General features: G+C 45.4%; 1 protein-coding gene across 1 annotated transcript in view; it reads right to left on the bottom strand.

The window, feature by feature from the left end:
- LOC122389694 (cGMP-specific 3',5'-cyclic phosphodiesterase-like) overlaps positions 1 to 15,129 on the bottom strand; it is a 67,194-nt gene that overhangs the window by 5,485 nt on the left and 46,580 nt on the right. Inside the window, exons 16-19 of the mRNA XM_043381967.1 lie at positions 7,475 to 7,620; positions 6,488 to 6,571; positions 4,362 to 4,515; positions 3,559 to 3,638 (exon numbers count right to left, since the gene is read on the bottom strand). Of these exons, the coding sequence (XP_043237902.1) occupies positions 3,559 to 3,638; positions 4,362 to 4,515; positions 6,488 to 6,571; positions 7,475 to 7,620 (464 nt within the window). The remainder of the gene's footprint in view (positions 1 to 3,558; positions 3,639 to 4,361; positions 4,516 to 6,487; positions 6,572 to 7,474; positions 7,621 to 15,129) is intronic.

Raw genomic sequence — 15,129 nt, 5'->3', positions numbered from 1 at the left:
GAAACCTTCGACATTAATTTGCTAAATGTACGTCTTTGCCGTTGAAATTAATATTGGTATTACGAAATTTGTCACAACATTCAAGAAAAATAACAATGAATCTCTATGATGCAAAAATGTAATGAAAAGCGTCATACATGCTTTCGATATTAACCTAGTGATGAGCATTTTCACCGGCGAAAAAGATGGCATCAAATTGAACTTTGGGAGGCGATTGCGCGTTACAGGGTGAGGATAACGGAAAATGGACTGGACATCTGTGGTGAGGGCGGGTACCTCTTACGAAAACCGGTAAGTGAAAAAAAGGTGACAGTCTACCTTTAAACGCCTCCCCTAAAAAAAATCGTATTTCTTATCGACGGATAGGTGTTTTATTCTGTCTTTCAGAATAGTCAGCTGCTTGTTTACGTAGGTCTCTATTTCCGGTTCTGCGTCTTGAGGAGCAGCGTGGGTAGGTGCTGATGTTGGTTTTGGGTGTTGTTTTTGTTGTTTTTACAGAAGATTCCTAAGATTTTGATGCCCTCTTTATATAACAAAACTTGCTATTGTGTACATCACTAAAAACTGCGTTTTATTGCCATTCTGTTGAATTTATTATGCTGCGGCGTTAGTGGCGCGTTTTTTGTCAATATTTTGTTGACCGGAAATGGAGTGGATGGGGAAAGACGCCTACTCAATGCATGGGGCAAGACGCCCCCAGTTTTCTGAAAGGGGGGCGTTTTGCACGGTGGTGAGAGTGCAGGGTAGCGCCCTGTAGGTGGGTGCCGAAAAGGCCTCTCCCTGTCCTTTTTTGCTGATATATCCTAAACGACTGCAGATATCGTCACCAAACTTTCAGGACTCCTCCGGGCATCCATTTTACACATTGCAGCAAAATTTTATTCCAAAGGCTATGATAGGTTGACCACAAATGACGTCAGAATAACGTCAAGTTCTGCCATGTTCATCATTTTCTGTTGATGGATGGGGTGGGGGCGCTTTGCACATGGGTGTGGGCGTATTACCCAGGGTGTGGGGCAAAACGCCCTTTTGTAAGGGTATGCGAAAACCTTTTTGGGGGTTAAATACCACACGCAGGTGTCTTTTCTTGGTCTCAAAGCGTAGTAAAAAGAATGAGCTACATGATGGTGCCCAAAGGTTTGAGTAATCTGTGTTGGGTTGAGTGTCAGAAGGTTTCGCGCTTAATGGGGGCGTTTTGACCTATTCACCCTAAAAATATGTAATTTATTGATGGTTTTAATACGGCCACGCTCAGGAACAATCCACTCGAAGAGTTGTTATTATATTTTCGTCTCTATGTCCGATCGAGGTTTCGAAAGTACAACAACCTTTCTTGAAACATCATTTCCTTGTTTTTTAGTTTTTACTTTTCGGTACGGCAAGGAAAACCGTGCAATATTGCAGATGTGTATGCCTCTAAGTGCCACATCACGTCTCCCTGGTTCCTTTGATATGCAAAATAATACGTCCAGCCCGAGGTTCGGCAAAAGCCAAAAATTTAGTACAGCATTTCGTACTGACACGATTGTCCGAGTGCGTATATTTCGCTACATGGCACATGGTAACACAGTTCAGCTGTCGCAGCTGTACTAAATGCATTAATTACGGTGTCCTTCGGGTTCGGGTTCGGGTGTCTTACGGGTTTTACCTTCTCGAACGCTGCGTGCGATAGCCGTGTAATGATAAATCGTAACAGCTTATTTAATGGTTTGTCCGAACCACACCGACCGCTTCTTATGGCTTCATACGGTGTGCACAAAAAGGTTGCCTGCTTCTGACATTAGATTGCGAGCCTTTCTGTCCATTTAGCAATGTCGTCTCGTCTACATTTAGCGACGAGTACCGCGTTTTGATATCATAATCAAATTATAGCACTCATTCAACAAGTAGCTGGTTTTGTAACGCGAGTCGACGGTGCCACTCGACCTTAACGCTCGGTCGCTTTGAAGCCGCTCGGAGACCGTTCTTATATCATTTTGAGGCATGGTGGGAAGACTGAGGCCAGACCTCATGCTCGCAGGCTGAGGCCACCATAGAGACCGCTCGGACTCAATCGACGGCTGCTCTTTTTACGCACAGAGACCGCCATTATGCCGATCTGGAGCCGGTTAATAACTCTGTGCGGCTGGTCTTAGATCGTTCCGATGCCGATTTGATGTCGATTTGATGCCGATCTGACGCCGGTTCGATCCCGCTCGCAGGCGGGTCTCACACCGCTCATACATCGCTCTGATGCTAATTTGATACCGCTCTCAGCTCTGATATCGCTCTGGCGCCGGTACGATGCCGCTCAGAGTCAAGTCTGACAGCACTCGTTCGCCGCACTGAGGTCACCAAGGGGCCGCTCTGAGGTCACCTATACCCCGCTCTGAGGTCACCCGGGCGCCGCCCTGAGGTTAGCCAGGCGCCGCTCTGACACCTCTCATACGCCGCGCTCTGGGGTCACCCATTGGCGCCGCTCTGGGGTCACCCATACGCCGCTCTGAGGTCACCCAGGCGCCGCTCTGAGGTCACCCATACGCCGCTCTGAAGTCACCGAGGCGCCGTTCTGAAGCCTCTCATACCCCGCTCTGAGGTCGCTCATTACGCCGCTCTGAGGTCACCTAGGCACCGCTCTGAGGTCAGCCCGGCGCCGGTCGATGTCTGGCTGCCGGCGCGTCGGCCGACGTGTCCGTTACGGGTCGAGTGACCCCGACGCGACCGACACGCTCTATGATGGACTGCCGCCGGCCGAGAGCGGGCCACTCGAGCGTCGGCCAGCCGCCCCGGCTCCCGACGACTCGCCGCTTTCAGTCGGAGGGCGCTCCCTCAATAGCGCCGCCGCCGACAGGCACTGAGCACCGAGTGACGCCATCCCAGTGACATTGGAGCAAAACGTGCACTGAGAGAAGTGTGTAAGGAGCTTCTGCATGACGTCAGTGGTATTAATATTCCGCATTGTGCGGTGTGGTGCGGTGATTTATATAGATTGAAGGTTTTAAGGTTTTATTAATAGTATGACCTTTGGTATAAGTACAGGATTCGCATGAGCTAACGATTGCGAATCATTATAATTTTATCATAACTCGACAGCATCCCGCTGCTTGTTTTTTTTTTGTGCTTAGGGCTAAATGAAGGATTTATCAACGGCATAACGCATATCGGCATATTTATATCGTCTATAAAGTCTACACCATTATTTTATATACCCGACTGCGCCTCGGGCAACAACAACACACTAAAGGGATCTTAGATGGCATGATGCATTCTCTCTCTCTCTCTCTCTCTCTCTCTCTCTCTCTCTCTCTCTCTCTCTCTCTCTCTCTCTCTCTCTCTCTCTCTCCTCTCTCTCTCTCTCTCTCTCTCTCTCTCTCCTCTCTCTCTCTCTCTCTCTCCTCTCTCTCTCTCCTCTCTCTCTCTCTCTCTCTCTCTCTCTCTCTCTCTCTCTCTCTCTCTCTCTCTCTCTCTCTCTCTCTCTCTCTCTCTCTCTCTCTCTCTCTCTCTCTCTCTCTCTCTCCCTCTCTCCCCGTAATCGTGGCATGCTGCGGTGCAACTTGCTGTGGCGGTATCTGTGCCTACCTTAACGCTTAATGTCCTTTCTGGTTTGCTCGCTGGTGAGTCTGTAATCTTGCCGTGGAGAGTGATTCGATTCACCGAAACTGCAAAAAGCAAAAGTACATCATATGATTATTTCGAAATACATGTTTTCCTCAGACAGTTGTCAGGAATAATTGAGGTATTGGTCTGATCTGTACTATATGATACCTTTAAAACCAAAGGAGCTCGACGATGACGTAATATGAAATTAACTCACAAAATAGTTGTTATATTTACCTATCATTCATATTAAAATTACGATATAGTCCCGTGCAATATCTGATTGCTCAATTGATTACGCCTAAGTTACAGTCCGGTATCAATCAAAATACAATCAGTTTTCATGTGAATTCCATCAGCCCCAGAGCATGTAAGCAGCGAACAATATTGCTGTCAACAAAGACTTTGCACTACCGACAGCTTCATCCATTTAACCTTTTCCGTTGGATATGTAACAACTGCTCAAAACAGACAAACTGGAGACATCTCCGCCTAGTCACTCATCCACACGGCATAAGAAAGTCTCGGACATCTACCACCGATCGTCTCGGCGCCTGTGCCTCGTTTCATAAAGCGAGTCCGTAACTTACGCCGGTTTTGGTATTGTATTGCAAGTGCATGTGAAGCGATGACGATAGCTTGAATCGTTGAATTTATTTATCTTGCAAGCAAGAACAGAAGGAGAAGGGCAAATAAATTTATCGCTTCACATGCCCTTGCAATACAAGCCCAAAAACTGGCGTAAGTTACGGACTCGCTTTATGAACCGAGGCGCCTGGACTCACTGTCCCGTGACGTTTCGACGGGCTCCTCGATGGAGTCTCGGTCGATCCAGGTGAGGCCCATGTCCACCTGGTCAGAGAGCTCCTGCCAGTGTTTCAGGTTCTGCAGACAGCCCTCGTACATGGGCCGCATCCAGGGGAACGCCTCCGACAGGCCCTGTCGGCACGGCGCACGGAGCGGTCATTGGAGAGAACATACGGAGAGAGGGGCATACACACCTTACGCCTAAGTCCACATATGGATCGGGAGCTAAAGGCAATGATTATCATTCAGGAGGGGTTCATTGATCTCAATTTTCAATATATGTACGTGGTTACTATTAAATGTTTAGGCAATGCTTCAGGGCTCCAATGAATTAAATATTTCAACTTGTATGTTAACCACTTACTACCAAAAGTTACGCATGTGGGTGCAAGCCATAAAGAGAGAGCTTGGTAGTGAATTACAGTGGCGGTCTCAGCCAGCTTCGCTCTAGTGGGGGGGGGGGGGCATATGTTACCACCCACCTCTAACTCAAAAACTAAGAGGGCTAGAAAGACGCGGTAAAAAGCAGTCGATAGCTCTCAATGCGTACGTTTGAAAGTATTTCAGTCACTTTTCATCTTAGAGCAATATTGGGGTCACCAGAGGTCATCAAAGGTCAAAATTTGCCAATTGTCATTATATTTTTCAGAAAACATGCCGTTATCTCAGTAACTATGGTAGCTAAAAAAAAAACGCATTGGAAAACAATCGATAGCTTTTGAACTCTTCTTTTGATAAGGTCATAATCAAAATTGACCTCAGGTCAACGGTTTAGCCTCCAGAGGGCAAAAACTAAAAAATAGCTGTTTTTACGATAAGTGTTTTTCGACAATAACTTTCGACTTAAAAAAGCCATGACATTTCTATTGCCAGAATCGTGTTCCTCTCGCCGAGACGCGTCGAATGAACTATAAGTTGACCTTGAAAGGTCAAGTTGAAAATTTGACCTCAGGTCAAGGTCATGACCTGACCGGAAAAGGTCATGTTGCATATCAGTCGATGCGTCTCAACAAGATAAACACAATGAGACCATCCCCAGCGTTCTATCTCTTTCAAATCGCGAGTTATTGGTAAAAATCTGTTTGTAGCCTCAAATGATCTCGGATGACCTTTCTGGAGGCTATCAGCAAAAAAGACCCCTTGGTCATCACGGGGGGTCCAAATCATTATGATTCTGAAATATTTGGACTGTTCCTATGCGTACGCACGGATCTAGAAGCATTTTCGTTTTTCTCCATTGACTTGTAATGGAAAGGTCAAGCCACTGGCCTGACCTTAGGTCACGGATAAAAAAAATCCGAGATATACAAATTATAGGCGCCCATAACATCATGCAATCCACCAAGTTTAAAACCTCTCTGACAAACACTGCAGGCTGGACATGATTGCAAACTTTGTTTAGGCTTGGTCAGTTAACTTGACCTGGTGACCTGACCTGACATGACCTGGGGTCATAAATTTCACACATTGTCCAAAATTGATGTACAAAAAGCTACCCTAAGTGGCGCGGCGCTACGCGCCGCGGTTTTTTATTCACACGCAAAAAACGCGACAGGGTGGTAGCATATGCCCCCCCCGCCACTGGGGCAAAGGTTAATAAAAACAAAGTCGGAAATATATGATATAGGTACCTGGGTAAAAGTATGAAAGTTGTCAATGTAAGTAAGTTATGTGTCAATTTCGCTCGAATATATTCCAAAGGATATTGCTTTGTTTTGCTTTTGCGTTGTGCAAAAATGACTTGTGTGAAGAGATGACCAGTGATGGCGTTGAGAGTAAGTGATTTTACTTACAAGAAAACATTAAAGCCTGCATAACGAACTGCAAGTCGCAAGCCAGGCAAGCCTGCAGTGTCGCGAGCGGCCGCCTGCAGCCGATAGTGCCTGTGGTGGTAGCCTTCCCGCCGCGCACCGGAGTAGTGCGGTACAGTCTACCTCCGCAGACACCGTCCTATACGGCACGCAGCTGGCAGCGGCGAGCATGCAAGAGAGTCCCTCAACAGGAGCACTGTAAGACCGGTACTGGATCTGATTTACGGGACACTGTAGGAATATGGATCACAGCCGTATCTCTATTTGCGTCCTAATGCTCGTCGGTAACTCACCAAATAGAGTGGAATGCATATCAAGTTGATGAACTCCATTTGCATTTTAGGCAACTCGTCCCGTCGTTCCCTGTCCATCATGGCCTGTAATGAAAGTTCCAACATTAAACAAGGTATGCCTGGGGGTCACTGCGTTGGTGTAAAGGTCAATAGCGTTACTGTTAGCCCTGAAGGAATAAGAAGAAAAAGGCACATTTTTGTTACGAACCCACACTGAATATCGCCCTTATTTGGCTTACTGCCAAAAAAAGATGTTTTTAAAAGAGTTGCTCTGAAATACGAACATGCGGGTACGATAGGATTTCTGATTGCTAAAGCTGAGGAAATGCTAATATTTTGGCATTAATATCACACAAAACGCATCGCAATTGCTTTGTTATGCTCAAGCAGAAAATATCAGGGACAGAGTGACAGGCCGGAACCATTTATCAGAAATGCTTTAACAAATAGATTAAATCGTAGGTCTGAAAAATACTTGTAATGATTCATGCCATTTGCCTATGATTTACTTGAAGTTACAAATAAAGCATATTTTTTAGATACTTGATGGATTCCGACAAGTTTGACACAGCTTGACCTTTCAATTTGACATAAGACAAACAAGAGCTGCGCAGACCAAACAAAATGAACTGGCGACTGTCCCTCATGCGTTCTAAAATAGCGAACAACTCTTTTGAGAAGTGGCAGCTACCTGAGCCTCGCAGCAACCACTCAGCTACCGATGTCGCTTTTTGGTGAACTTCGGTAAAAGTATTGACTATCGACCGGGTGTTTTTTTTTCTGACGAGAACGGAAAATGGGATGCCTGCAGCGCCAACGAAGCAACAACAAGCTTTCTGCGCAGCGGTTCCATAAAGCGATTTCCTCGAACCAATCAGCCCACATCTCGAGGCATCATTAGCCAATGTAAATAAAACGCATCCCGGCTCATCACGTGGGTGTGTTTGTGCATGTGCCGCCGCGTGCGGCGCTGTCAGTGGCACCTACGCTGGGCTGGGCGTTCAGCTTGGTCCTCTCCAGGTCTCCCTGGTAGAAGAACTCATCCGCCACCTGTTTGGCCACGCGGTGCTGGATCTCCCACGGCTTGGAGATGGCGCTGACGTCACAGGCCGTCATCAGCATACCCATCAGCACTGCAATATACACCCAATGACGTCATATTCAACCATTCGGAGAAAATTTTGAAGATGTCATCAGCACATACCATCAACGCTGTGAGAGACACACTGACGTCATAGGTCAGCAGCATCCCATCAGCACTGCAATACACATCCAATGACGTCATCAGCCGCCATCAGCATCCCCACCAGCCTACTGTAACGGACACCCAGTTATGTCATACGCTGATTCACACACTAACGCCATAAGTCACCATTAGCACTGAAACAGCCACGCATTGGAGTTGAGTACTTTCATAGATCAGCATCTGTTTGGTAATGGCCACATGCTGGCGCCCAGTATTAACTTCCTCGCTCCTAAAACTACATTAGTTCGTCATTGCTACGCCTTGGCAAAAGGCGGCCACTAGTGGTTCTGCAAAGAAGCTTTGTCGGTTACTCATGCGCAGATGCTTTTCATCTGACGCTATGTGACGTAAATTATTGATGTGCCGTTTTGCCCACGGCCGCCAGATACGAGGCAATGCGGCTAAGGTCATGTGCTTGTTGTCACAGACGGCCGTCTTTTGACCGGCGCGCTCCACCAAACGACAGAAATAGACATAACCTACGGGCACGCAGCGGACATACGATGAGATTTCCCGCCCTATTACGTCGCCATGGTTACCGGCGGAGCATCACAGTCGGCGGGGCTTGCGATCCAGGGCGCGGAATCACGGACGGCTGTGGGTATTGTTGGGGACGGACCATGTCTCAGCGGGGAGCGGCGGGATGATTGAGAGGGACACTGCGGGACGAGGAATTCGCAGGAAGGAACAACTTGCCACCGAATGGCGACATGAAATGGTTTTGGATTTTCCCATACCTGCTACATTGCATGATTAAATCGAGACATCCAGGCATTTAAACGGCACGTGCACTGTACCACACTTTTCAAAGTTTGATGCAATAACATAACATAACATAACATATATTTCCATGCAACAACAGGCCACATGGGCCCAACTTGGGCCCAACAAGGTTACATGCACATGTAAATCAATGCACATAAACTCACATGAATCAGACATATCTCACATACATCGATCATCGATAAACAATCTCCTTTCACTACATTTTATAAATATCCCGACACAAATAAAAAGGAAGAAAAAAAGAAAAAAAAAAGTTTTAGATTTCATTTCAAGTGTCAAAAACTAGACCACTTTCTGCAAAGAATAAATCAATTCCATTCTTGAATTGCTGGATGGAGGAACTATCGATAACCAAAGATGGTAGGGGAAGTTGGGGCAATGCCGGAGTTGGGGCAAAGCCGAAATTCGAGATATTTCGAAAACCGTAAGACATGGATGCCACCTGTCAGTGATGCTCTGAAGCTTAAGTGACTACAATTATCGCATGTTTGTTACGAGTCGTCATTCGGAATACTTCGACTGTGAGGGCGCAAGAGCGTTTTCAAGGTACGTTTCCCTTGTACTACATGCGCCTTTGAAGCTGCATTTCTTACTCATTATGCTACCGTTTGTCTGGCCAATTCGGTCAAGTAATCTTTAGCATGTCTTTGCATAAGTGTGCTGCCTATTTGAAATTTATACAGCACGTTGAAAAGTTATGGGCCTGCAAATGAAAGTATGGCAGGCTGGGGTACCTAATGCCGAAAACGTGCGATTACGCACGTGTTAAAAGCACGCTACGTGGACTTTACTGCTGTAGAATAGCAACGCGTATTTTTAGTCACACAAATTACACTTTCAACCGACACAACGGTCTGTTACCTATAAGGAATGATTTACCTGGCATGTTCTTATTATATCACACAATTATAACTTCCAGTGTGCACCGCGTCCTCAAGCTCTTAAAACGCGTGTCAGCTTTGATCAATTCTGGATAGAGTTTGAGATAAAATGGCAAAACATCAATGTCGGCATTCCCCGTAGATCATTTCTCCCATTTTTGGCTTTCCCCGCAGTCCGGGGCAACGCCGAAAAAGTCACTTCTTTGATATTTTTAGTTTGTGCGCTTAACGGTATGCGAATTCATCAAATGCGCCTGGTATGTTTGAAAGGCAAAAGACTGGCCTCTCGAATGACGCCAACAAGAATAGCTTATGTTGTCTACCTTGCGTGCTACGGGCGTCAGAAAAAAAATCTTCGGCGTTCCCCCAACTTCCCCTAAGCCATTCCAAATATCTACGACCCTACTGGTGAAAAAAGACTGTCTTAAGCGCGTTCTTGTATACTTCTTTTTCAGTTTACATTTATGTCCCCTCGTAGAATGCGAATTTATTGTAAACATATTCTGAAAGTCAAGTTTGTCAATACCCTTGTAAATCTTGAACAGTTCGATTAAATCTCCTCTTACTCTCCGGTAATTTAGCGAGAACATGTTAAGTGACACAAGTCGATCTTTGTAACTCATTTGAGCTAAGCCCCGCACCATCCTAGTTGCCCACTGGCGGTCGCAGCCGCTAGCAAAAGGGGGGGGGGGGGCCAAAGTCACACTCGCGGGACATAACATTTATCCGTCACGGGGGAGGGGGTGATCGGCTAAGTTTTTAGGTGTAGCAAAATCTACGCCACGAAGCGCCGCGCAATTCGCATAGCTTATGCTACATCCATCTCAATCTTGCATAAAATTTTTGAACTCAGTTCCATTTACCGTTCCACGGTGTGCTCACCGCGCCGGTCGGGCCGCTGCACCATAGCGACGGATCGGTGCAGCATAGGTATACTGAAAGGTCGGGCATGCGGATTCATGACCTTACCACTATAAAACAATTCGCAAAAGTACAAATACCTCTTGCTTGGAACAAGCATGTGAAATCCAGAGAGCATTTTCAGACTATGACGTTTACCCACATAGTTGTGTGGTGGTGCAGAGTAGGTAGAGAGTAGGCATACCGACCTCTTAAGACCCTCCACAGGTTCCTGAATTTCAAAATTGGCATCTGAGGGCCGCGTGCAGACTCCTGCGGGGCTTCGCAACGGCTCTATTGGGGCTCACTCAGCCTGCCTAGTCCTACTGCTAAAAAGACTGCCCCTGATCCCTGGGGAGTCGGGGACTTCATCGGTCTCTGTCAGCCCCAGGACCCACACCGGCTCATGGGGCCCCGGCACCGAAATATGAGGGAATCTTCGCGGGACCATCGGGACCAACGTTAAGCTCTGCAGGAGTCTGCGCGTGAGTCCTCAGAACTTCAGAAGGCCACCCCTGTATGTTTTCACTTAAAGGCCAGTTTAGGGCCCTCGGAGACCAGTACAGGACCTGCAAAGGCTAAAGTTTGAGACCATCAGAGACCGAGTGGGGCCCTCAGAGGCTAATGAGGGCCCTTACAGGCCAGCATGGGGCCCTCAGAAGTCAGCGTGGGCCCTAAAAGACCGGCATGGGCCGGCGTCGATTTTGAACCCCAGAGGCCAGCAGAGGGCCCTTAAAGGCCAAGATGGGCCCTTAGAGGCCGGCATCGGGTCTTCAGCAGCCAGTGCGGGGCCCTCATAGGCACCTAAAGGTTAGTCTTGGGACCCCAGAGACAGAAATTAGGCCACCAGAAACCGGTGTGAGGCCCTCAGACGCCGGTCGGGCCCCTGGGTCCTGTTTAGGGGCACCCAAAGACCAGTGGAGGGTCATCAGAGGTCGATGTGGGCTCTTTAGCGGTCAATGTGGGCGCTTGGCCGCCACTGAAGGGCCGTCAGAGGTCAATGTAGGACGCTCATATACGGGTGTGGGAGCTATAAATAGCTGGGCGTGGTTTTCTTGAGCCTCGTAACAATCGAATAAGGGTCGGGGCCCCATACGACCATGGGGTTCCATCGGTTGTTTAGGGGGCGAAATGATACGATGGCCCTCTTATTTGCCTTTGGGGGATCATGACCCTGATGCCCCCCCCCCCCCCCCCGCGACCGCCACTGTGTACACATTACACAGGCATCTGAGATCATATACTTGTTCATGCAAGCTTTACGCAGGTCCCACGCTAATCCTTGAGGAACCAAGCCGGCATACGGGGTCACCACCGAGCTTCTGAGTCGCACAGCACAGCACCTATCCATGCGGTCGTACCATAGTGTCGTAGAGCCACGCTCATCTGGCAGGGCCCACTCGCGACTGCCGAAGAGGTTCTCATGCCAGCCAATGCAGGGCCTACGAGAGCCTCAAGTAAACCCACGCTGATATTCCATAAGTTCGAATATATCTCACATCCGGCCATACTCGTGAACCGGTGCCAGCGATGCTGACCGCCAAATTGACATAATGCGAAACTGAGCCCACTCATGAGTGAAACCAACTTCCTTTGATTGAGAAAGAAAGACCTTTCATTAAACGAGGAAATGAAACACACAAAAAAAACTTTTGTAGGACTTTTGTTCGATCTGAAAAGGTGGGGCCAAAAGATAGTATGGCCCCACCTTTCAGCACCAAAGGGGGGCCATGGCCCCCGTGCCCCCCCCCCCTGGGACCGCCAGTGTAGTTGCCTTTCTCTGAACCCGTTCTAATAATGTTACATCTTTTCTAAAAGAAGAATGGCAAGCTTGTGCACAATATTCTAAAGGTGGCCTAACATAGGCACAGTAAAGTCTCTTCATGACCTCCTTACTTTTATAAGTGACATTTCTGTTTATAATTCCCAACATCTTAAGGGCCTTTTTCCGTGCCTCCTGACAATGGCGGCTAAATTTCAAATCATCTGTGATCAAAACCCCCAAATCTTTTTCTTCATGAACATTTCGAAGTGTCTCACCATTTATGTTATATAGATCATCACCATATCCCCCCAAGTGGAGGACTTTACATTTTTCTATATTAAATTCCATCTGCCATTCTCGAGTCCAATCATGTATTCAAATCTAATTGTAGTGCTTTCTTGTCGTTTTCGGAAGTAATTTCCCTTGCTAATTTAATGTCATCGGCAAACTTCCAAAGTTTGCTCGTTAGCTTCGAGTCTATCAAATTTACAAAAATGATAAACAATAAAGGGGCTAGGATAGGACCGTACCCTGAGGTACACCACTTCTAACATCCTTCCAATCCGCTTCATGTCCGTTAAGTATTACTCTCTGTTTACGTGCTAATAACCAGCTCTCAATCCAGTTGAGTAAAGCCCCGCTAAGTCCATGAATTTCTAATGATGTTAGTAATCTTCTATGGGGAACTTTATCAAAAGCCTTACAAAAATCTAAATAGACTACTGATACATTTTTACCTCTATCTATACAAGGTCTGTTACATGCTCAAGGAAGTCTAATAAATTTGTCAAACATGAACGACCACTTCTAAACCCGTGTTGAGATGGCAACAGAAGAGCTTCTCGCTCCAAATGTGCCAGTATGTGTTTTTTATTATCTTTTCGATTATTTTACATACAAGAGAAGTGAGACTGACTGGCCTGTAATTTCCTACCACTGTTTTGTCTCCGCCTTTTAATATTGGCACTACGTTAGCATGTTTCCAATCATCAGGAATTTGACCAGTATCTAAAGAGTTTTTAAAAATAATATAAAGTGGCATGGACAGCTCTTTCGCTGCTTCCTTCAAAATTCTAGCATATATACCATCTGGACCACCTGTCTTATTTATTTTGAGGTTCTGTAAACATTTCAGAATGTCCTCATGATTAAGAGGGATGCTCGTAAGCTTCTGTGAGCATGCATCGTTTTTATTGGTGGGAATGTTTGTAAGACACTCATCAGTATATACTTTGGAAAATTGATCATTGAGAATCTGAGCCTTATCAGCGTCTTCGTGATAAATTATTCCATCCTTTCTAATCGGACCAATTCGTGCATCATGTTTGTTGAACTTATAAAAACTGAAAAATCTTTTTAGGTTTCCACCGCATTCATTAGCAAATCGTATCTCTGTTGCACGCTTTGCTTTACGAATCATGCTTTTTAATGTTCTTCTGGCTTTCAAATACCTCAATTTTTTTTTCAGCAGATGAATTTGATTTAAATTCACAATATGTTTTTTTCTTCTCATTGAAACATTTTTGTACCGACCAATTAAACCAAGGTGGTTTCGGTATCTTACCTCTCCGCCTCCTCCTCATGGGATTAAATCGTTTCTGGGCCTCAGTAAGTACATTTTTGAAAACAACCCACATTTCGTCAACATTTTTACCTTCAAACATTGCGCTCCATTTCATACAAGTCAAGAACGATCTGATTGCATCATAATCTCCCTTGGCAAAATTTGGAGTAATATATATTCTTACACCTTTCTTCTTCAAGCGACAATTTATGCTGAATCTTATGATAGCATGATCACTATTTCCAATGGATTCTCCCACCATGACATCTGTAATTAAATTTTCATTGTTAGTTAGAACCAAGTCAAGTAGTTCATCTTTTCTGGTCGCCTGAAATACATGTTGTGTCAGGAACCATTCTTCAAAATTTTCCATGAATAGAGTAGTTTCCCAGTTGTTGCTTGTTTCTTCTTTTGACAACTTTGGGAGATTGAAATCTCCTAATAGGACAGTGTTTTTAGCTTTAAAGGGAGATAATGACCTTTTTCCACAAAATCTGAGTTAGGACCATTTTCTGACAAAACACAACAAGTTATAATGTAAATTAAAACCATTTTGCTCAATTCGGTACCTTGCCGCAAATATCTCAACTTGAAGTCACGTTAGCGGGGAGCGCTGAAAATGGCCGTTGAATAAGTACTTACATCACTTTTTGGTACTTGCATGTAATTTTGTAAAATGAGCGTATTCCTTACATTTGATCTTCATCACATCTAGTTAGTTAATGGTCGTCTATAGTGCCTTCAAAAGATATTCATGGTTTGGGGGTGGTTTATGTCTAAATTTACGCAACTATTTTTCCTGTTCATCATCTGACGCCATATGCTGCTATTTTAGTAGCAACGACTCAATTTTGAATCGGTCCCGCCGACTGCACAATAAAAGAAGATAGATACAACACTTTTGCGGCATCACTGAAAAACTTATGCAGTACTGTTATCAAAATTCTCATTACACCGTTCGACAAACCTGAAGTCTTTTTGAAATAAATATGCTTGTATTTTTCGCTTCAGGCTCTGACGCCAAAATAATGAATTTCGTAGTCGCAATCGCAAGATTTGGCTGCGTTTCTGGCGCATGCCGTTCATTTGTGGCGCAAAATAATACTTGGAAACAAAGAAGAGTAGGCACTATGTACCCCCGAATTAGAATATAATTAATTCTAAACCGAATTAACTCTAATTCAAATAAGAATCCTTACAACCAAGCAACGACAAGGCGATAACATAAACAAAAACCCAAGCGTCGCTGTTTGAAACAAAAGCGCCATATACTGCGACTTTTTTATAGAGAAGGACAACGCATTTCGGTGGGTGTTACAAGTACTGCAAGTACTACTTCTTTTTTGCAAAAATAAAAACCTTTTTCACATACGAAAACGTGCTAGGAAGTTTTCATATTTTATAGAAACTACAGTAGAAATAGTATAGATGTCGAGTAATTTTTATTTAAGAAAAAAGAAAGCTCATTATCTCCCTTTAATATTACAAGCCGTGTGGTTC

This window comes from Amphibalanus amphitrite, unplaced genomic scaffold, assembly GCF_019059575.1.
Source record: "Amphibalanus amphitrite isolate SeventyFive unplaced genomic scaffold, NRLGWU_Aamphi_draft 000368F_arrow, whole genome shotgun sequence".
Classification (NCBI taxonomy): domain Eukaryota; kingdom Metazoa; phylum Arthropoda; class Thecostraca; order Balanomorpha; family Balanidae; genus Amphibalanus; species Amphibalanus amphitrite.
The sequence above is the reverse complement of the archived record's forward strand: the minus strand, read 5'-3'. Positions and strand labels throughout refer to the sequence as shown.